Genomic DNA, 24517 nt, shown 5'->3' on the forward strand with positions numbered 1-24517 from the left:
TATCACTGTATTCAAATACTTACCTCTTTATTTTTTTAACCTCTTTATTTTTAATAAATAATACTCCCTATTACCTCTTAAGTAAGTACTTGAAACTATTCTTGGTCTTATAAGCAATCTTAGACTTGGAAGACTTGATTTATAGAGCTGTTTTTAGAAAATACAATGCTACTGAATCATTTTATGTTTTGAGAATCTGAAAAGTTTTTAATGTCCTAAGTTGGTGCTTCTCAAACTTTCCTACCCCCCAGAACAAAGTTATGATATAATACAACCTCAGCAGTTCTAAGACTAGGAAAGAGCCCAAATAACCCTCCTTTAGGAATGTTGCATGTAAATTTTGCATTCAACTTCATATATTATGTAATTTGTTTTAAAGTCAATGTTAAGATGTTGAAAATACTTAAAACTTAGTAAAAGTGATGGCCCAGGGAGAACTGCGAGCTTTAACCTAGGACTCTGTAGGCTTCCTGCCACTTATCCTGGCATACACTGATACAGTGCCAAGGTTTCATAACCTAGTTTGAAAAGCACATAAAGTTAAGCCATGCTATCTATGCATTTAAATCCTAACAATATGTGTTTGTTGGTAGAGATTGTATAGAAATGTGGCTTTGATTCTTAGGCTCACATGATAAGAATTTTGACACAGCATTATGGCGAACCAGATCAACTGAAAAACCATCCTACAACAAACACCCAGAGATACTGCATATGACAACAAATATCCTTTTACATGAATTAGGTGATTTTACAAGAAAATAAGGGAAATCACCAGGACAAAAAAATGGAAAGCACTGAATCCTGAGAGAATTTAATCCAAGCATGGAAGCTAAGGGACTCTACTGTGAGCTTCTGTCTTTATCAAAAATGTAGAGCCCCCGTGTTAATGGCTCTTATGTAATTGGAGATAGGTCCTTTGTTCTGCACCAGGTGAAGTAGCAGAACTGAGATCTCCATAAATTTAGGATCCCTGGAGGGAACAACTTAAAAGTGGGCTAGAGGGGCACCTGGGTGGCTCAGATGGTTAAGTGTCTGCCTTCCGCTCAGGTCATGATCCCAGGGGCCTGGGATCGAGCCCTGCATCAGGCTCCCTGCTCAGTGCAGAGCCTGCTTATCCCTCTCCCTCTGCTTGTGCTCTCTGGCTCTCTCTCTCTCTGTCAAATAAATAAAATCTTTAAAAAAAAAGTGGGCTAGAAACATTATCAGTTTTCTGACTTGGCAAACGTTTATTTCTTAACAGAGGCCTCCCCACATGTTGTTGTGAGTTTGAATTTGCCCTACTTGCACAATCAAGAAAAATCCCAACAAAACAGATTAAAAAGGTTTGGGATTGGTAGTGTCCCAGGGCATCTAATAGTAAGTGAAACTCCATTTTAAAGTCCTGTGTTTTCAGTTCAGGCCTTTAATTATTCCAGATTAAAATCAATCCGATATAAAGCCACAATAAAAATTACCACATCCATAAGGGTCCAAGTTACCATGAGTAAAAGTCAGCAGAAATAACACAAAGCAGAATTAAGCCCTCAAATATTAAGACTCCCGTTATTTGGAATTATCAATATGGAATATAATGTAAATATGCTTATATTATTTACTCAAAAAAAGAATTAAAATGTGCAAGGAATAAACTATTTAAAATGACCAAAAGAATGAAATACAACATTTAGGAATAATTAAAAATTTTAAACAGCAGATCTGAAATAGGTACCAAGAGAATTGGTGAGCTGTGAGGTAGATCTGTAGTTACCCAGAATGCAACACAAACAAATGAGAAAAATGATAGATTAAGGATCACAGGGAAAGGAAAGACAGGACAGACAACACAGAACTCCAGTAGAAGAAAATAGGATGGAGAGAGTTTATAATTCAAGAGGGATTGGCCAGGGATTTTCTGAACAAAGGTATGATTTCTAAACAGGATAAATGAAAAGAAGTCTACCCTATGACACACCTTAGGATACAGAACAACAAAAACAAAAGGGAGATTTTTAAATCAGCTAATCAGAAAAGAGATTATCTACAAAGGATTGACAGACTGAAGTATAGTTTCCAGCACCATTAGTGGAAGCTAGAAAACTGGAATCATAACTTCACAGAGCTGAGAGAAAATAGTGTACTGGCCCTAAATTAGTTTTTAAGGAGGAGGGTGTGAGTTAAAGATGTTTTGAAACAAAACCCGAGAGAATTCACTATAAATGGACCTTAATTGAAGGTATTTGGGGAAGAAAGAAAATGATTACATAAGACAAGTATAAGATTCAAGAAGGAATGGTGAAACAAAATAAACATACATTAAAATAAATGTTGGCTATATAAAACAAAAATACCTTTTTGCATGTAAGAGAAGGTGGTTGAAGGGGATTCAAAATAAAGAATTATTTCTACTTGTTTACAGAAAACAAGTAGAATTACTTCTACTTGTTTACACATGACTGTAAGCTTTTTAGGTAATCATATAGAAAGTGTTTTACACATTTATTTTTAAATGTTTAACTCTTTAATAAGCTAATAAAATCGTCTTTTACTTTCATAGTTCTTTTTACACTTTTAAAATGCCTTATATTGATTTCAGTTTTTATAGGAGTAATAAGTTACATTGGGATATAAAAAACTAAGACTCTGAGTATCAGTTCCTTTAAAGGAATCATAATAGGAATATTAGTTGTTTTAACACCAGCTGCTGTAGCTAATACTGGGCTTATCACAATAGAAATTTATTGCTCATGCATGTGAAATCCAAAACAGGTGTTCCTGTTTGGCAGATGATCTTCCATATTGTCATTCAGGGACCCAGTTAAGCTCCCTCCGTCTTGTATTTCTGCCATCCTCCAGGACTTTGGGAACTTATGTATTCAGCCAGCAGATAAAGAGAATGGAGATCACATACGAGAGGTTTTTTGAGCCAGGCCTAGAAGTGCCCCTCCCGCTACCCACATATCAGTGGCCACAACTCAGTCTTAGGTATAATTACCTACAAGACAGGTTGGGAAATGTCTTGTATGCCCCAGAGGAAGAAGGGGATGGCTTTTATGAGCAACTGGCCAGTCCCAGTCACCCAGAGTATTTACTACTCTAACCACAGGTTAGAACCACGCACTGCTCTTTGCCAGTTAAATATCCCAAAGGCTCTTGTAGTCACCATCCAGTTCACCATCCAGGATGAACATCTCAGGATGACATGTGGTCCTCCAGCTGGTCTGGATGTGGCCTCTCATAGTTTGGAAACAAATGAATTAAAAGGACAAGTTATCTGTCACCTCTCTCCCAACTCACACAGTACATAATAGCAGAAAGACAGGACAATCAGTTAAAGTTTCCACTGGGAACAGGGAAGCATGGAGGCATACAGCAGTTACTAGTCTGTAGGGTTGACTTCTTGGCATTGTCTGGTCCCTCTGCCCTGGATTTATGAGAGGGGTCTTGATCAGACCTTCCTTTGGCCCTTGAAAAGGAACTCCCTTATCCATTGTTCATGACTCCAAGCTTCACCCTTTTGTAGGTTTCTCTTTGTGCATTCTTCATACCATGTCAGATGTGGGTATTGGCATATACTCTCCTCCGAAGCTGTGCAGTTTTCACAGCTGCACCTTGCTTATGTAGATCGGGGGTCCTGAGGATTGTTGTGAGGACTCAAAACAGTCAAAAGTCTTTTAATTAGAAATTTGTGGTTCCTTTGGCAATATTAATTTCCTCAAAAGTAGGCTTGTGATCTCCCTGTTCAGTCAGTTTCATGTGCCTGTGACTATTACCAGAATTCATTCTTAGACAAAATCTTGAACCTGGTTTATTTGATTTCTGGCCACATTGCCTTTTCTCAACTGAACAGAGGCACCGTGAAATCATCAAGTGTAGGTGGGAAGTACTTTCTCTTAATTTGTTCTTTGCTGCAGTACTGAGTCTTAAGGGCCTTTGTCAGTCTTATTTCCTGCTATTTGGAGTTTAGAAGCAGTCAGTTTTTCCAGTCCTTCAAGGCCACAAATTATCATGGGAGACAAATTTTACCAGACGTTTTGCCATGTCATTACATGGATCTCTATCTTTCCAGCGTCCAGTTTTAGCGTTCTTGTTCCCTACTGCTAAGCTAATATAAAATATATTAGATTTTTGTTATAGCAGCATCCACTTCTATACCAATTTCTTACATTGGTTAGAGTGGCAGTGTTATAATAGGTAAGCTCTGAAATCTCATGGCTTTACAAAATACAAGTTTATTTTTTTTACTCATATGAAGTCCATTTTTTTACTCATAGGAAGTCCAATTTTTTACTCATATGAAGTCCATTTTTTTACTCATATGAGTTTCTCACATGGTGGCTCAGGATCCCAGGCTCCTTGTAGTTTCAAAATCCTCTGCATTCAGTGGCATATGAGGAAAGGAAAGGAATATATGTATGTGGGAGATTTTTATGGCCAGGCTTGAAAGTGAAGTACATCACTTCTATCTACAACCCATTGGCTAGAATGGTCATATAGCCATCTAACTACTCAGAAGTCTGGAAAGGGTAATCTTTTATGCCCAGGAGGGAAAGGAAATGGGGTCAGTGAACAGCTAACCAGTCTGGCAACAGTAGGCTAAAGACTTATCTCTGTTCACCGTAAGGTTAATAAGAACAAAACAGGTTTGCAAACATTTGGACCATGATCCACAATAAGAAATACTTCACAGTCTATCATGTGTGCATATTAATGTGTATAAAACTGAAACAACATACATCAAACAGTATTTAATTTTACTAGTTGTGATGCACTTTGATATTTTCTATTCTATTTTTTTAAATGCTGTTATAGTCTACTGAATGAGTTTTGTGACTTAGGTTTCCAGATCTCTGATCTAGATTTTTATGATTTAAATTTTATGACTAGGTTTCTGCCTGCAGCTTGAAAAACACTGCAATAGGTAGATTGAGTTTAGGGGACAAGTGATTTACGAAGGTATTGATATCCATTTACTTCCATTTTAGGACACGTAATGTTGACCTACTAGGACTTTTTTAAACCCTATGTTTTATTTTGGCCCAGGGAGATGTATGGTCAGGAAAGATTATGGAGATAGAGATGGAGACATCAAAATGTGGATCTAGCAGTCTCCCTAAGAGAACTAGGTTAAGGTCATTTATTTTTTGCTAATATTCCTTTGAACCATTGAGCTATTTGGGTGACCAGGAAGCATTTGACAAAAGTTGAATGATGACCTTTTGCTTAACCACAAATGTCTCTTCTTTTACTGTAGATATCAAGTATTGGTCTTACAACCTTTGTTTTTGTTTTTTGTAAATAGCTTGCTGCTGGTTGCAGGCGGGACAGTATTAAAAATCTGTGACTTTGGTACAGCCTGTGATATTCAGACTCATATGACCAATAACAAGGGGAGTGCTGCTTGGATGGCACCTGAAGTTTTTGAAGGTAAATGACAAAAGCATGTTGTGATTGATAATCTGCCTTCTTACTCCATGTACATCCAGTGTGTGTTTATGGCTTTATCCTGTTTCAGTGGTTTTATTTCTGCATAGTACATATTAGAAAAAGGATATACAGTTGACCCTTGAACAATGCTGAGGTTAGTGGAGCTGACTGTACCATGCAGTTGGAAATCCACATGTAACTTTTGACTCCCCCAAACCTAACTACTAATAGACAGCTGTTGACCAGAAGCATTAGTGATAACATAAATGATCTTTTAACACATATTTTATAGATGTATTACTGTATTCTTACAATAAAATAAACTGAAAGAAGAAAATGTTATTAAGAAAATAGTAAGGGAACTACATTTATAGTATTGTACTGTATTTCTCAAAAAAAAAAATGTGCATTTAAGTGGACCTCTGCATTTCAAATCAATATTCACAGGTCAACTGTATTAAAGTCTAATAAGGAGGTAGTAAATAAGTACAGCCCTAGACTTAAATCTCATAGCAGGATTTGTATTGTGTCACATAGCAGTGTCCTATGCAAGTTCAAGTGTATGTACAATCAAGCCTTATTTTCATATTCTGCCTATTACAGCTGTAAAACGTGCCTCTTTTTAACCCTAAAATCAGTATTCATGGTGCTTTCATGGTTATTTGCAGGCATGTACAGAGCAGGGGAAAATTTTGAGTCATCCAACACATGTTCCCAGCTGAGGAACAAGACCACACACTGCCTTCTTATTTCAGCTCTCATACTATGTCATTTTAATGATCTACTTAGTGCCATGTTTGTTTGTTTGTTTTTCACTTTTTATGTGCTTTTTGTTGGTGATTTCACTGTTTAAGATGGTCTCCAAGGGCAGCATTGAAGTGCTTTCTAGTGTTCCTAAGTATAACAAGACTGTGATATATCTTAACAGAGAAAATACATGTGCTAGCTAATCTTTATTCAAGCATGAGTTATAGTGGTGGTCCATGAGTTCAATGTTAATGACCCTATAATATATATTAAATAAGGTGTCTTAAACAGAAACACATATAAAACAAGGTTATGTACTGATCAGTTGACACTAAGAGGTCCACAGGAACCTAACCCTGTTTGCCCCTACGAGCAAATGACTGCATTCACTAGTCCAGTCTTCACAGAAACTTTATAGAACATAAATACCAAGAATAACTGTGCTTTGTATTGGTTTCCTAGCAATTAAAAATTGACAGTGTAAATGAGCATGCCTTAGAAGGAATGCAAGTTATTTGGCAGAAATACAATACTAAGAAAGACAAGTAAAGGATAAGCTTATGTTTAATTTCTTTTACATCTCCGTATCTCTCTCAAGTTCTAAAAGAATGATCCACAAATTTCATAATAGGTTTCTATATGAAAACATCAAATTATCTTTTAAATGAGAAAAGTTGAACTGAAGATGTGTGATTTGTAAGGAAATATGACTGTCCATAAAATTCAGATATGTTTAGTAATCAGATTCTGATTATGGCTTATTTCTTTTATTTTTGATGAATTTAAAGTTTTTTTGTTTCTTTGTTTTTAGCCACCTGCGAGAAAAATTTGCCATGTAGTTGGTCACTTGAGTGGAGCTGTTTTGCCATAAAATTCAATTAAAAAATGAATGAAACCAGCAAATGTTAAATTATACAAAATTAAATAATGCTTCCTGTTTTTAAGTTCATACAGAATACATTGGTTTAAAACTGTTTTTTTTTAAGATTTTATTTGACAGAGAGAGAGTGCGTGCGTGCACGCACAAGCAGGGGGAGTGGCAGGCAGAGGGAGAATCAGGCTCCCCATGGAGCAGGGAGCCTGATGTGGGACTTGATCCCAGAACCATGGGATGGTGACCTGAGCTGGTCAGACACTTAACCGACTGAGCCACCCAGGCACCCCTAAAACAATTCATTTAAAATGCTTCTCTGTGAGTTAAAATCACATAGTATTACTGTAGTGTAAAGAGCAAAAAGATTTATTTTATACAAAAGAGGCCAGAAATAAAGGTTACTTTTAAAATTTAGAGTAATAAAGTTCATACTATAAGACTATGCAGATTTCTTCATTTCTGAAAGATGTCAGCCCCTATAACCCAAATTCGATTGTAATATCATTTTCGTGCTTACAGTGCACTGCTTAGTGCCTGTGTGGTACACATGCTAAGTACATGTGTGATTATCACTATAATCATTCATACAGTGGGTTTTGGGGGTTTGGGGGTTTTTTTTGGCTGTTTATTGTGCTGATTCACCCAATTTAGTGATCCTGTAAATTTTGCAGCATAATTTGTTCACTATAAATTTGTTATCCATAATTTTCATTGCTTACAACTTTTAAGTTTGCAAATTAAGAATTTTTGTTTTTTTAAAGATTTTATTTATTTATTTGACAGAGAGACACAGTGAGAGAGGGAACACAAGCAGGGGGAGTGGGAGAGGGGAGAAGCAGGCCTCCCGCGGAGCAGGGAGCCTGATTCGGGGCTCGATCCCAGGACCCTGGGATCATGACCTGAGCCGAAGGCAGACGCTTAATGACTGAGCCACCCAGGCGCCCCGCAAATTAAGAATTTTATCTTGCCAGATATTGAAAAGAAAGTCTTGTCATTAAATTAGAAATCTCTTCTGCTGTGATAGTAGAGTAGTTCTAGCAAGAGAATGAATGGGGGAAGAAAATTTAAGATTTAAAAATCACAGAAAGGGAAGTACAAATGTTTCATATTCTGCCCCATGGAAAGTGTAAGTCAGAATAAATAAAAGAGAAATCCTGTGCCTCTCGATGAAAAGGTAGAAAATGACCCACTTTCTAAAGTTAATCATTAATACTTAATTCATAAATAAGTGTTTTGTTGCAGAGACTTAAGGTACTTTAGAAAGTAATTTCTCAGTTCTACATGCTGCATCTTCCTGTTTTTGTACACAGTGCTCATTCTTAAAAATTTATGTAGGCATTTGTTCCTGTAATTCATGTGGAAAAGAATCTTAAAATTATACCACCTTTTTCTCTAGGTAGCAATTACAGTGAAAAATGTGATGTCTTCAGCTGGGGTATTATCCTTTGGGAAGTGATAACACGTCGGAAACCCTTTGATGAGATTGGTGGCCCAGCTTTCCGTATTATGTGGGCTGTTCATAACGGTTCGTAAAAAGAAATTTTTCTTTAATATATTTTCTGTACTTTCTGTCTGGACAATTGTATCTACCTTAAACAAGACCATTTATCCCTAACATTAAAATGTCCAGTTCTTTGTTAACAGAATACTTTGCTGTCATCAATCACCTACCGTCCCCCCTCACCCCCAAAATCAGGTAGGGCAGGGCTGAGAGTGGTCCTGTCCTTTGCCCAAGGCTGAGGAGGTCTGCTGATCCTGCTAGTTAGGGAAAGGCCATCAGTAGACAGCCAGAGCCAACTACCTAGGTTGGCTTTCTCTAGGGGATAGAGAAGCCTCAGATTGGACTCTGTGGAGAAAATAAAATTTAAAAAATAAATAAATAAAATCTTTCTCAAGGTTCTTAAGGTTAATTGAGGAGGTATAGCCTTTTCTCCTGAGGGAGCAAATAATAATAATAAGAATTGTTAGTTCAGCTATTCATAAAGGCAAAACACAGAATGCTTCACATATGCTTTCTTTTTATCTTTTCATTCATCCTTATAAGGGGTGTACTGTTATTGCTTCATTTAACAATTTTACAGAAACCGAGACTTAAGAGAGGGAAAGGAAGTTGTCCAAGGTCATCAGATTAGTAGGTGGTATTGCTGGGATTCCCATCCAGATCTTTCTGACTCCCAGTGTCCATATTTTTAAGTTATATTGACTTATGAACTCAGTGTCCTTTATCCCTCCTGCTTCTTTTAAACATGTAGCTGTATGTTTCTAACCACTCAGGATGTTAGAATACATGTTCTTCATTAATCAAGTTATTTCACATTTGATTTGGGAAAATAAACTCTTCATGGAGGGAAATTGCTTAACCTTCCTAATTTTTATATCATTCTCTATTATTTAATTTCTATCAATTGGTTATAATCATTCTGATTATGGCATTTTAATACACTATTCCACAGATCATACAAATACCTGCCTAACTAGGTGATTCATAGACTTGTCAAACAGTCCCATCATCTGAGTAATCCTAAGTGGTTTTTTTTGTTTGTTTGTTTCCTGTACTACTTTTCATTTTACTACCTTTAATGTCATTGTAGAGAATGCTAGAGCATTGACTAAGACAGTGTGTTTTGTTTTTCTGTCAATTGTCAGTAAATAATCGACTGTTAGTGAAGTACAGAATAAAAGAACTAACTTGTTAGTTGGTAGAATTACAAAGATTTCATTATATTTGAGGCTTTCTTTAAGTTAGGGACCTCACTATATTAGTCTTGTTAATTACACAAAGGTTGACAGTTTTCAGTTGGGGAAGTGATGGATTCACAGCAGCCAAAAAGGTCTGCCATTGACAAAAGAGTCATTTAGAGGTCAGTGAGTATAACACCGTAGTTGATGACTTTTCCAATATGGAAGGTGATTTTTCAAATACATTTGAAATTTTTACAGTGAATCTGAAAATCTAGTTCAAGTAAGATTACCTCAAACCATCATTTTATTTTACTTAATAAAGCACCCACTAAGCCATTATTATTTGTTAAAAGAACAATGTTTAGAACAAATGAGATATTATTTCTCAGTCTTATTTTTACTATAATGAATATAAAAATTTTAATTTGACTTCGCAAAAGGTGTACCATCCCCTTTATGAAAATGTAATGTAAACCTAATAGACAAAAAAAAGTACTTTTATTATTCCAAAATAAATCTTAAATTACAAGATCTATAAAATAAATACTGTATTGGAAATACATATAAAAAGCTTACACCATTCTTTGGGTAAATACATTCTTTCCCCCCCTCCTCTAATTTTCAATTATAGGTACTCGACCACCACTGATCAAAAATTTACCTAAGCCCATTGAGAGCCTGATGACTCGTTGTTGGTCTAAAGATCCTTCTCAGCGCCCTTCAATGGAGGAAATTGTGAAAATAATGACTCACTTGATGCGGGTATAATCCTTCTTTTGAGGGGCTTTGGATTTAGGGGAATTTGATATATACTGAGTTTGAATGGGGTTTTAAAGTAAAAAGACATTATTGCTATTTTTTGCTTTATACTTTTCTGTATTGTCCTAATTAGAATGGGCATTTATTACTCATAATCAGAGGAGGAAACGTTATTTTGGGGGATAAAATCTAGTTCTTTAGAATGGAAAGATAGCTAGACTAGGTTTCTGAACTTGCTTTTTCCTCCTGCTTAACTTAGTGGACAGATGTGTTTTGGGGCCTGTTGCCTCATCTATAATGTGAGAGAAGCTAAATTAGATGTCTTTATACAGGACTTAGGTATTTTCTGACTCTAATACTTGCCAAACTAAATTTTAAATTTTCTTGAGTACAGATCTTCATCAAGCAGTCATTTATGCAAGGCAATAGAATGGTTGTATTCCCAGACACGTTTATTTAATGATTTTTACCTTCTGTTGTTTCACTGCATATTTTTAGCTTTTTATTTACCATTAAAAAGTTAAACTTCTAGGATTTATAGATAGAATTTTTTAATTTAGAAAAACCCTTTCAAATGATTATCAAAATTTCTTAGTCTATAAACAAACAGTTTTAGAATTATTTGAATAATTTTTTTTAATTTTTTATTGTTATGTTAATTTTAGGCTTCTAGTTTTTGGTGCATTAACAAAATCTCCCAAGTGGTACTTTGACTTTAAAAGTTCACATACTTACGAAAGTGTGTGAATTTTAGAACAGTAGAACAATTTTGCTCAGTAGAAGAACCTTTCAGTCTCCTTAAATATAGACTTCCTAAATGGCCAAAGATTTGTTTATTCTATTGAAAATGATTTAGGGAAACCAAGATTGAACTAATCTGATTAAAACTTACCATCATATGTGGGTACCAGCTATATTTAGAATCCTAGGCCCTAAAGATGTGCCCATAAGAAAACAACTTAGTCTCCATAGTGAGATACCCTAAAACATTGGGATATATAAATTGTTCAAATTATAATTATATGTGCTTTGTCTGATTTGAAAAGAAAGCCTTTATTTTTTTCCCTAAATTCTAATTTTTGTCCACCAAAAGTTTCCAATATTGTATCTCCGTTTTATAGAGGAACAGCCATAATCTATCTTTGATATTCAAAATATTGGTTCTAACAATTATTCTATGGCATACCAGCCTCAGTTGTCAGACTGACAATAATTTCTGCAATTTGGAAGTTTGTATCAGTGCTATGAGAACATAAATCCATTTTACATAATTACAAGGAATACTATTATATTTGATATGTTCCTCTAGAAAAATAAAGCTGTTTTCTTGAGGACTATCTAGGCTCTGTGTAAAATAGATACTTAAGTACATACACAGCATTGATCACAGTTGAAATTTAAGAGTAGCACATTATCTTCATCTTTGTAAAATCAAAAACTTAAGGCATCTGTGAATTGTGTAAGACTGATGAATCACACAGACCTGTACCTCTGAAACAAATAATACATTGTATGTTAAAAAAAAAAAAGATAGTAGGAAGGGAAAAATGAAGGTGGGGGAATAGGAGGGGGAGACGAACCATGAGAGACTATGGACTCTGAGAAACAAACTGAGGGTTCTAGAGGGGAGGGGGTTGGGGGGTTGGGTTAGCCTGGTGATGGGTATTAAAGAGGGCATGTATTGAATGGAGCATTGGGTGTTATATGCAGACAATCACGGAACACTACATCAAAAACTAATGATGTGTAATATATGGTGATTAACATAATAAAATTTAAAAAAAACTTAAGGCATATACTGAGTTTAGACATCTATAAATTCAGTATATGCCTTAGGGAAAATAAAGCACCATCTCTGCTACTTTCACATCCCAGGACAAGTAAATAATGTGTATTCTTCAAGTTAATTCTTGCAGGATTTATTTTGTATTAAAGAAATTTTAAATTGTGATTTACTTTTTCATATATAGTACTTTCCAGGAGCAGATGAGCCATTACAGTATCCTTGTCAGTATTCAGATGAAGGACAGAGCAACTCTGCCACCAGTACAGGTAAGTGGGTAGATTGGAAGAGTAATAACCCTAATTTTTTGTGTGTCTGTTCCCATGAAATTATAATCAAGAGGCAATGAATGATGTCTCCATTTGCATTTTAATTTCTTTATTTCATATGATTGACTGCAATTTGGGTTTCCAGGTGCATCATTCTTCATGAAGGTACCCAGATTAAAGAGTTACTAAAGACCTGCTTCCAAGTCTTAGAATTCTTGCATAGTTAAATATAAAAAGATATGGGATATTGTATTGCTGGGAATGTCATTCTTTACTTGAAAAATAAAATCGTTTTTTACACAGATACAGGTAGATCACATAATATTAGGAATCATTGTAAATGTAAAAAACAGCATATTTCTTCATCATGAACACTCTACTTTTTGGTCCTTGTAGAAGAGTCTATAGAAACTCTTATTTAAGAACTCTTATTTTTAGTTCAAAGTTCATTAGTTTTCTAAATACAGAGTAGTAGTGGAATCTGTAGTTTGTGGTCATCAAAAAGCAGAAATAAGTCTCTAAGAAAAATTGTGCTTTTCAAAATATATGGCATTTTAAGCATTCATTATTAATTTAATTACAACTAAAAGGTACATTGTATGTGTACACATATATTTATCTGGTACTTAAAATTTTATTTTTACTGACAAATTTTTTTGCTCATCTGTTTCCCCCACCTCAAAAATAATTACATTTATTTTAAGCTGATTTAATAGTTACTCCCAAATTCTATTTTTACTGAAAATCTTTAAGTTGCTCTGAATTCTAAAGTGAACTTCTCCATTATTTGTTTCTACCACCACCTCCAAACTGTTTAAGTACTGTGACCTTCAGGCCTTTGATCCTTCCATCTTTTCACTGAGCCACAGTTCTCAGATCTTTGCTTTCATCCTCCCTTCACTTAATTCCAGATAGTTATTATAATTTCTTGTCTTAGGCTTATTTGGCTAAACCACAGGTGGTTAAATCTGACACTTGGCTTGCCCTTGCCTGTACCAGTGCAGCTGAATGTGGCTGGAAACAACACATGTTTACTCTCTTCAAATGCCTTAGTGATTTAGTGATGCTGGATGGTTGTACTATAGTTTAGTCTATCTCCTCTCGCCTAGATGACTTAATTTTATACTTTAGCCTCTCTCCTCAAACTTCAAATATCTCCTCTTCACTCCTCACTTTCTGCTGATCCTATTTGCCTATTTCTTAGAAAAATTGGAGCGATCAGAAGATAGCTTCCAGAAACTCCCCTACCTTCTTCCCATCTACCTGTATCTGTGCCCATCTTCCCATCTACCTGTATCTGTGCCCATCTGCTCTCCATTCTTTTCTGTTACTACGGCTGAGCTCTCCATGCTCCTCACCAGAGGCAAGTTTGTCTCCTTGTGCACTGTATCCCACCTGCTCTTCCCAGCAGTTCTTCCCTCAGTCTCTTGCATCATCAGCCTTTCCATTGGAATCATTCCCAGGGCATATATAGTCTGTATTTGCATCCTCTTAGCTTCTCTCTTCCTCATTCTCTCTAGTGCCCAGTCCATTCAGGCTTTTATTATACCACTACTCCAGCATTGCTCTTATCAAGGTCACCAGTTGTCTCCACATGACTAAATTGAAATGATTTTCAGTTCTCATTATTTTTAAGATTTATTTATTTGAGAGGGAGGGAGGGAGAGCATGCACAAGTAGGGCGGGGCAGGGGGGCAGAGGGAGACAGAGAAAGAATCTTAAACAGACTCCCTGATGAGCACAGAGCCTGACTTGGGGCTCGATCTCATGACCCTGAGATCATGACCTGAGCCAAAACCAAGAGTCGGACGCTTAACCAACTGCGCCACCAAAGCGCCCCTAGTTATCATCTTTTTTGGCTTTTAGTAACATTTGACACAGTTCATTACTTTCTTTTTATATGTAGCACTTTCTTTAGTTGGTCTCTAGGATACCATACTAGCCTGGGTTTCCATTTTCTATCTCTGGCCACTTTCTCTGATAGTTTCCTTTGCTGGTAATTTTTTTTATCTTCCCAACCTATTCATGTCAGCATGCTTAGGGCTCAGTCATTAAGGCTCTTTTGCTTATCTCTCTACACTCATTTGCTCAGTAATCTTATCTAATATCATAACTGTGTATACTTCTATTTGCTGATACTTTGCTCACACCTGACCTGAACCTCGTACTCCTGTATCCAGCTACTTACTTGATATCTAATAGGAACTCAAACTTACTATTTTCCAAAAACTAAGCTCCTGACATTCCCCTCAAACTTAATTCTCCCATGGTCTTCCTCATCTTAATTAAGGATTTAATCCCTAAACTGTGATTTACTAGCTCAGGCTGAAAACCTTACAGTCATCCTTGACTATTCGGAGACTAAACATTTTGGTTCCCTTTTTGTACTATCCTTAAATGAGTTTGGTTATCTTCATTGGCTCAAAAAGTCTTATTTTGTTTCTATTCATGTCTTGTTAGTTTCAAAAAGAATTTGAGTTACGTATTATTGAATGAAGGATCTGTATCATTCCCAACCTGTAATCATAAATATTTCTGCTTTCCTAGGCTCATTCATGGACATCGCTTCTACAAATACCAGTAATAAAAGTGACACTAATATGGAGCAAGTTCCTGCCACAAATGATACTATTAAACGCTTAGAATCAAAATTGTTGAAAAATCAGGCAAAGCAACAGGTTTGTTTTGTTACTAAAAGTAAAATCATATGATGACCTTACTAGTAGTCATAACTTTATACTAACTGAAATTATTTGTCATCTTCCATTATACAAATGCTGAATCTTGTTCCTAAAGCAGACAAAATAGAGACATAAAATGAGATTTTCCTACCGTTTATCACCAAATTGTTTTCCCTCCTAATGATTGCTGCCTTTGCCACAGTGCAGCTCCATCCCTGTGAGGTTCCCTAACTTTAATGTTGATGATTAAAAATGTAAAATACTAAAAAAAAAAAAAAGTAAAATGGTTATTTCTTGGTTCTACTACCCAGTTAAAGGAGTTTGTCCTAAGTCTATCATTTCGTATTGTTCAGATTTATTATATTTTTGCTGTTGTTGATTTAAAAGTATTTTAAGTGATTTTATTCATCTTACCTGAGGCATTTAGGTTAACTAATAATTGTAGCCTTTAACTCCCAGCTCCAGTGACTGCCCTTTCCTAAAGGCAGCGTCTGTAGCTTTCTCTCCCTTACCCCTGCAGCGCCCTCTCCCTAAAACTTCCCTTTTCAGAACAGAATCCATTAAGAATCTCAGGTGATATCTTCCTCCTCCTAGGCTGCCCAGGATTTTTCAATTTAAAGAGCTTCAGTAATTCAAATTGACCTATAATTTTAACAGAGTGAATCGGGACGTTTAAGCTTGGGAGCTTCCCGTGGGAGCAGTGTGGAGAGCTTGCCCCCAACCTCTGAGGGCAAGAGGATGAGTGCTGACATGTCTGAAATAGAAGCCAGGATTGCTGCGACCACAGGTAAAAAGGAAATAAAAATCTGAAGAGGAGTGGAAAGAGTAGTTTTAATTGTTTCAGTAGTGGGAATGTCAGGTTTTTTATGTCATAAATTTTTTTAAAGCAGGAAGTAGGCTTACAATATACTTTCTAAGCTTCTAGCAAATAATTTGTATGTTTTTCTCCAGTTCCAAATAAAGCAGGTATGACTTGTAAAATTATTTGGATCATAAAATATATTTTTATCAAATGTAATTCTTTCAGCTCAAACGTGAACTGAAAATTTAAGTGGGAAATTGAAATTTTGCCAAAACCAGAATGTTTTAGAGGATTTTTAGTGATTCTACTAGAATTTGTGCTGACTTCAAATAATAGCAAATATTTTGTTTTGAAATTAGCAGAAAAATGTACTCTAGATCCAAATATGATTTGGCCTTACTGTCTGCCCCTCTTCCTTCCAGTAGCAAAAACAGCTAAGTTGGGTGTAGCTAGTTCTTTTAATTGTTATATAAAAGATCATGGTAATTTTATTCAATCTTGAAAAAGCCAGCATTTGAATTCCATTTTTTCAGTTCTTAAAATGATTAATTACAGAAGGACTGGTTAGCACAAAAACAATTACAGTTGACCCTTGAACATCGCCCAGGTTCAGGGCATCGACCCACCATGCAGTTGAAAATCCACATGTAGGGGCGCCTGTCTGGGTGGCTTAGTCAGTCGAGCGTCTGACAGGGAATCTGCTTGAGATTCTCACTCTCCCTCTCTCTCTGCCCCTCCCTCGGCTCGTTCTCTCTAAATAAATAAATAAGTCAAACCTAAAAAAATTAAATCAAAGAAAGAAGAAAGGAAGGAAGAAAAGAAGAAAGAGGAAGGAAGGAAAGAAAGAGAAAGAACATCAATCAGTCAATCCAGGGGTGCCTGGGTGACTCAGTCAGTTAAGGGTCTGCCTTCAGCTCAGGTCATGATGTCAGGGTCCTGGGATCAAGCCCCGTGTCAGGCTCTCTGCTCATTGGAGAGCCTGCTTCTCCCTCTGCTCACCCCCTTCCCCCCCCGCCATGCTCTCTTGCTCTCTTTCTCTCGCTTTATCTCAAATAAAGAAAATCTTAAAAAAAAAAGAAAGAAAATCCATATGTAACTTTTGACTCCCCCAGAACTTAACTACTACTATTGATCTGAAGCCTTACCAATAACAAATAGTTAACACATGTTTTGTATATTATATGTATTATATACTGTATTCTTAAAATAAAGTAAACTACAGAAAAGAAAATGTTATTAAGAATATTGTAAGGAAACTAGGGGCACCTGGGTGGCTCAGTCGGTTAAGTGTCTGCCTTTGGCTCAGGTCATGACCTTAGGGTCCTGGGATCCAGCCCCACATCTGGCTCCCTGCTCAGCAGGGAGTCCGCGTCTCCCTCTCCCGCTGCTGCTCCCCCTGCTTATACTGTCTCTCTCTCAAATAAATAAAATCTTTAAAAAAAAAAAAAGAATATTATAAGGAAAACACATTTGCAGTACTATACTGTATTTTTTTTTAAATCACATATAATTGGACCCACGCAATTGAAACCCATATTGTTCAAGGGTCAATTGTATATGTTTTATTATCTGAGTGAACATGTAACCTTCTTTCTAACCAGGTTTGAGCTTAGTAATGCTGGTTTGTTTTCTTTCCAGTTCTTCCAGGGGTAGAGGGGAGCTAATTATAAAAGTAAATACATTTCTTTTATGGAAAATGTGAAAATGGAAACAACCAAAAAAAAACAGTTTTCCATAATTGTCCCACTTAAGAGATAAACACTTAACAATTTTGTGTATTTACCTCTGGTCTCTTAACCATATATGTGTATACATGTGTATTTTCATGTATATTAGTATATATATTTTTTAACTTAGCTAACCAGGTTTGTTTGTTTTTTTTGTTTTGTTTTTTTTTAAGGTCTTTTTTCTCATTCATTTGTTGTTTTTCTTTTTTTCTAAATAGAAATTCTCATTTTTTGTGGAGCTCTTTTCAGAAGTTTTCCAGAGGACCAACATATTGTACTTGTCTTCATCTACTAATGAACACTGATTATATCAGCACTAGAATCGGCTAGCTATAACAGAATATTCAAAATAGCAGTGTCTTTAACACATAAGCTTTCTTGTTCACACATAAAGAAATTTGAAGGTAGGCTCTATGATCATTAGGCAACTGAGCTCCTCTGTTTCTGGGTCACAATCCTATTGTGTGGCTTCCATCCTTAAGGTAACTTTGTGCTCCAGAATAGCTATCATAATTGCAGTTGTCACATCCACAGTCCAGGCAGCAAGAAAGGAAAATTAGGGGAAGGCCAAAGGGCCCATGCCCAAGCTCTTTCAAGGATCTTTACCAGAAGTTCCCCCTAACAACTTCCATATAGATGCCTTTGGCCACAGTAATATGGTCAAATGACTACACCTGGCTGCAAGGGAAAAAAGGATCTGTGATCTTTTATCTGGGGACATTGCTGTCCTGAGTAAAGTCAGGGTTCTGTTGCTAGAAAGAGGGGAAGAATAGAGATTGGCAGGGGACTGGAAGTCTTTACCACACAGATGGATCTTTATAAATGATCAGGTTGAATGGAGCTCATCAGCCACTAATAAGCCCTCCTGGTCTCTGAGTCGCAAGTGTTTTCCTGTGGAGTGAGGGCATCTCAGTGTAGTGGCAGATGAATAGTGCACACAGTGACATATCTTCACACTTGGAGAACCTTTCCACTTCAAGGATATCATTCAAGTTAGATGTGCTAAATAATGACTACTACTCTAAAATAAGAAGTGGTGTTATAACAGTTTTATATCTTTGCTAGTGTCAATTTTCTAGTCAGGTACTGGTTTATAATTATTCCTTACAGAAGTGATATTTCACTAGGTTAAAAACAACCACACACATTTAAATTATCCCACCCTCTCTAAATGTAGAACAGATGCCATTGAACATCACTGAATTTTATACAGTTCAGATTTTTTTTATGAATTGTCTTTGAAAAACTCATATTCTCCAGCTTTTAATACTGTTCACATTTAATGGAAATGTACCTTGAACTTTGGAAACTACAGTAAATATTCAGTGTAATAGAAGTATGTGTAAATACTTATTTTAAAAAGCATATACATTTCACACTTTGATTCAATAATTATCATTTAATCACAAATTTTATTTATAGCACACTTCAAGAAACACCTAATTTGAACATATATTCCTGTGTTTGTGTGATTAAAACAAATATGGCAGCTTATTTCGTTTTAACTCCTCTCTCCCTTCCCACTTTCATCCTAGCCCTTCATTGCTTATCAGCGATTTCACTTAGGTAGATTGTTTCTCTGAACATGTTTGAAATTTAGCTTCCTCATTACCCTGCAGCTTTGTTTGTCTCTGTCCTTTTTATTTTTTTTCCTGCTAATTAAAACCAGTATGTGAGACATCTTTATTGATATTTTTCTCCTAAATCACGCCTTTTCTAAGCATGTATGAAAAGTTAGATAGTTCTGCATGCCATACTGCATGAAGTATTATTAACATAACTATTTGAAAAGTATTCTGTTTTTGTAGTTAATCGTTTTCTGTGTTACTGTTTGTGGTTGTTTGCATGTATACTGTATATATATGTTTTTGCAGCCTATTCCAAGCCTAAACGGGGCCACCGTAAAACTGCTTCATTTGGCAACATTCTGGATGTCCCTGAGATCGTCATATCAGGTATCATAGACCACCTGAGTTGGTCTAATAGCTGTGGGACCGGAATAATGATCCCTGGTACTTATAAAATGCTTCTTGCTCCAATTTGTTTAGGACATAAAAAGAGATACCTTGCATGCAGAGATTAGGAAGACAGATTGAAAACTATACATTTATATATACTGAAGCAGACTTGACAGGATACCTTAAATCTCCAAAAATGAGGGTAGAATAGAAGGCAAAGTAAACCTTTTCCCAGAAGGGAGAATACTAGCCTAGAATTTTACCAACTTCCTCCCTGCTTTTAAGTGAGCAGATGAGCTGAACCAAGACTTTATTTGCACCCAGCAGAAAGAGGAAACAACTATTTAAAAATATTTGTTGACCTTGGCTCCTTTCCTTCCTTAGTTTCTACTTCTGGGGTTCCCTCTAGGCTTCCTATCCAAGCCTCTTTCTGTTGGTAGCAAGTGAAATTTGAAGTTGAAAAAAGAGAATTGCTAAATACCATTTTGCCTTAACTAGAAAATAGAAACAAAACTAAATGAGATTTGCTGTTTTGCATGGTATCTTGCCAAAGAATCATGGTCAATTCTGATTCTTGTATGTTATCAAGAGAATCTTCTTGCAAATTACATGTTTTTATACCTAACTCACACATGGTACTTCAGTCTTAATTGGTAAATTGCTTTTATTTGTTATAGTAATAATTTCATAGATGACTCTAAATCACCATATTAGGCAGAAGCTTAAGTGGCATATGTGATCTTCATTATTGGTTAATATATGTCATCAAAATTATCATTTATTTCTCCATCTGCTTTGGGTTTTCCTCCACCTCTTCCCCAAAAAGAAATACACAGTTTTTCCCACACACATTCATGGGTGTGATTTGGGTAAATTCCTCAGCACTCTATACACTGCCTGTGATTGTGCTTTTAGCATAGTATTGTATCGTAGTTGAATACCTAGAGGTCATTTTCTCCTCTAGTAAAATGAAAACAGAATATAGAGACCATGTCTTTGTTACTTATGGTTGACAGTATCAGCAGTTATCTGACAGTGCCTCACACATAGTGTGTAATAAATATGTACCTCTTAAATGAACAAACTATTATTACCTCCCATGGCCAGGAACTAGGATACATATAAAATCTGTATAAATTATAAATATGCATAAAACATAAATAATATAATTCTTAGGCATTTTATCTGTAGAAAACCATTTTATATTAAAGTAATTAATTTTTATTCTTTCAAAGTGCTTTATTCTATAACATCATCATTGCTGTTCAGAGAAAAGAGTTAACCCATTTCTCACATAGTAATTTCATTTATTAAGTCATGGCGTGCTTACAGAATTAACAAAGTACTTGAGATCATTTTACCTCCATGCTGAAAGGTACAGTGTTTAAGAGAATAATATTTTGACTAAAGAAGTGGGAACACTTAAACATGCATACTGTTAAGTGTGATTACTTTCAATGTTTGAGTGAATCAGGAGAATTTAGGCAAATGGCAGTATAATCTTAATCCATGTCTATGAGTAAGCATTAAGAACACATACAGACACGTACTGAATGCTGTAGCCAGTACTGTACAAAATAATGAGGGAGAGAAAAGAGAAAGAATAGTCTTAATGGTTCTCAACCAGGATGAATTTGCCTTCCAGGGGATATTTGGCAACATCTGGAAACACGTTTGGTTGTCACAAGTGGCAGATGGCATATATATGGTGGGCAGGAGCCCAGGATGCTGCTAAACATCCTGCAGTGTACCAGACAATCTTCCAAAAGCCAAGAATTACCCAGCCTTAAATGTCAACAGTACCGATGTTGAGAAACCCTGCTTAGATGCTCTTGTGTGGCCTATAAAGTAGTTCAGAGTACACATTCTTAATTGACCTCTATAGCAGTCTTATAAATGGGTTACCAGATAAAATTATGGCTATTTTATGAATGAGGAACTTAGATCTAATGGGTTTTGAGTGGTTTTCCCAGAGGCACATAGCCAGGATCCCAACCTAGATCTGACTCCAAATCACGTCCATTTTCTCCTCTTTTGTTTGAGTCAGAGAAGATAGAGTAATTCTGCCTTGCTCCTCTTTAGTGTTCACATTAAAGAGAGCTCTTTGGCCAGAAGACCCTCTCTTGACACTGGGTCCTTATTGGAGTCAGGAAACCTTAAGTCTGCTCTTAATTGCCAGAGCAACAATGCTATTCAAATAGAAATGGTATTCAATAACACATTTTATTAAATATTCTTGATGACTTCCCCCCCAGATATCCAAACATTAACCTAATCAGTTTTGCTTTCTTTAATAAAAGAATACAAGCACTGAAATTAACAACAGTTGGACATAAAAGCCAGACATTAATGTGTTCTTAAGTTGTATTTTTAAAAATTAAATATAAAAATATAACCCATACTTTGAGACTATTTCAAATGGTCTTACATGGCCATTTTAAATTATAAAGGAAGATGATACTTAATTCCCAAAATTTCTTAGTACCTTTTAGAATTTGTTTCTTCAAAGTCCCATTTCCCACAAGTTCTGTGGTATTACAGAACCTCTTGATACACCCAAACAGGTACTCATTAATATTGGATCCCATTTGTAAGTATTTTTTTAAATATAGCAATTTTTTTTTATCTTACTGTAATGAATAAGTATTTTGAATAATACTTTCCTTTGGCCAAGTCCAGTATACTGGGTCTAATGTACTTCTTGGAATGAACTGCCTCTTGTAATAAAAAAGAGTGTTCCTTTAAGCATCACAAAACTTTTATGTGTACTTATTGGCAATGTACAAATATATCTTTTTGAAGGTGTGTCTTGCTTGAATTTTTTAAAATTTACCAAGTTGTTTAAATTGTAAAATGACTGAAATGCCTAGTCTAGTCACAGGTGGACAAATTCAAGTCTTGTTTTTTGCTTGCTCTTTGCACTGTTTTATATTCTGCCATCATTCAGATGAGGAAGAGCAAGCAATCTAAGGCTTACAATGACATTCATTAATGTAATAGTCACTCAGGTCATGCAAAAATAGACCTTTAATACCTCAGGAGTTCCTATGGATCAAGCTACACAATTTTTTATACCTCTTGTACATTGACGGTGGCTCTGAAGAAGTATTGGCAAAGTTTGCTGCTGATGACTCCCTTCTACTTTTCACTGCCCACAAAGAGTGGCTATAGATCAATGTGGCTTTTTATTACAAAGCAACACGTAGTTAATAGGAGATTGCCAGTAGAGTATGACATTTTGCTAATTCTTCATTTGTGGAGAGGGCCCTGTCAAGTAACAGGGTTCTATCTAAGCAAAGTAAATGTAAATGTAGAAGTTTCTTGCTCAGGATTTAAACTGTTTGACCTACCATTTTCTAATCTATTTGTTTATTGAACATGATAAACTGATAAATTGAAATGAACTTTGAGAAGAGGAAATAGACTTTCTTAAATATTTTCCAAGTTTTAAAAGCATAATCATTTCTCCCTTTTAGCCAGTTCCTTTTTTTAATTTGTTTTACTTTTATTTAAAGAAAAGGTGAATGAGTGGCATATTATTAGATTGCTTTAAATTTACTAATTTTTTTCCTCCAAGATTTTAATAAGAATACGAATTTTTGTTTATTTCGTTCTTCTACTTGGATTTTCTTGACTTTCTCACATTCGTTTTTGTTATATCCAGGCTTCCAAGGTTCCTGTTTTTCCCCCATCTTCATCTCATATACTCAAATGAAATAGGGATTATGAATTATGAAACTGTATAATACATTCTGATAATATTTACTGGTGTTAGAATACCTAAATTTTACATTACTTTCAAAAATCCCAATATAAAAGATAAACAGGTAAAATGTCAAAAATTAACAAAACAGGAGCAACAGCCTTTTCCCGTTTAAAGCATGGAGTAAGAGACTGAGTAGTTAATGCAGATTTTGTTCATGGCTTTAGTTTCAGTAATCGAAAAAGATTAGCAGTTCTGCTCTGGAGTCCTTGTGTGAATAGTTACAGCACTTAAGGAAATCAACTGCAATAATAATGCATTTTGAAATCCACTGAAAAGCTACTATCAAATACATATATACCACTTGTAAAAGATTTAATGGAAACATTAGTCTTCTGTAGTTCCTTACTTTCTAAAATGAAATTCCTTACACACAATTTAGACCAGATTGATTACTATCCTAAAATGATATATATTTCCAAATATTGCAAAAGTAAATTTTTCCAAATACTGATATTGTAGGACTACTGTAATTATATTATAAATACATCTTTAAAAAAATAACCTACAAAGTTTTATAGAATATTTAGTTTAAACAGTTTTTTTGCTGTTATACTCAGTTCTGAATTTCTTAGTTCAGACTAAATTATAATGCTTGAGTTCATTTAAAACACTTGAAAATTCTCATTTATTCCGTAGATAAAAATTGCCTTAATGTGCTTCTATTTGAGAGCCTTGAACAGTGGTGCTTTAGTATACCTTTTGTAAGGCAAAAATAATATGGCATAGCATTTTAAAATCATAGAATGCTTTAACCAAAGATGATTTTCCGTCTTACATACAGTTCTTAAGGATATAATAAAGATTGAATATGCAAATGTTTTATAGTCAGTCATATAAAATGTTTTTGCCCAGGTCCCTGAAGAGCCTGAATTTAACTGCTATTTTTTGTTTGTAATACTGTTCTTTTTTTTTTTTCTTTTTTTATTGTTATGTTAATCACCATACATTACATCATTAGTTTTTGATATAGTGTTCCATGATTCATTGTGTACAACATGCAATGCTCCATGCAGAACATGGCCTCTTCAATACCCATCACCAGGCTAACCCATCCCATCACCCC

At 35.4% G+C, this 24517-nt stretch overlaps 1 protein-coding gene across 2 annotated transcripts in view; it reads left to right on the forward strand.

Annotated features, from left to right (window-relative positions):
* Positions 1-24517, forward strand: part of MAP3K7 (mitogen-activated protein kinase kinase kinase 7) — a 68928-nt gene that overhangs the window by 21444 nt on the left and 22967 nt on the right. Inside the window, exons 6-12 of one of the 2 annotated variants that reach the window (XM_032409256.1) lie at positions 5282-5406; positions 8424-8552; positions 10341-10471; positions 12439-12520; positions 15068-15198; positions 15859-15988; positions 19605-19685. In XM_032409256.1, the coding sequence (XP_032265147.1) occupies positions 5282-5406; positions 8424-8552; positions 10341-10471; positions 12439-12520; positions 15068-15198; positions 15859-15988; positions 19605-19685 (809 nt within the window). The remainder of the gene's footprint in view (positions 1-5281; positions 5407-8423; positions 8553-10340; positions 10472-12438; positions 12521-15067; positions 15199-15858; positions 15989-19604; positions 19686-24517) is intronic. The other variant, XM_032409257.1, reaches the window with a different exon arrangement.

Source organism: Phoca vitulina, unplaced genomic scaffold (genome assembly GCF_004348235.1).
Source record: "Phoca vitulina isolate PV1807 unplaced genomic scaffold, GSC_HSeal_1.0 scaffold11, whole genome shotgun sequence".
In the NCBI taxonomy this organism is placed as follows: domain Eukaryota; kingdom Metazoa; phylum Chordata; class Mammalia; order Carnivora; family Phocidae; genus Phoca; species Phoca vitulina.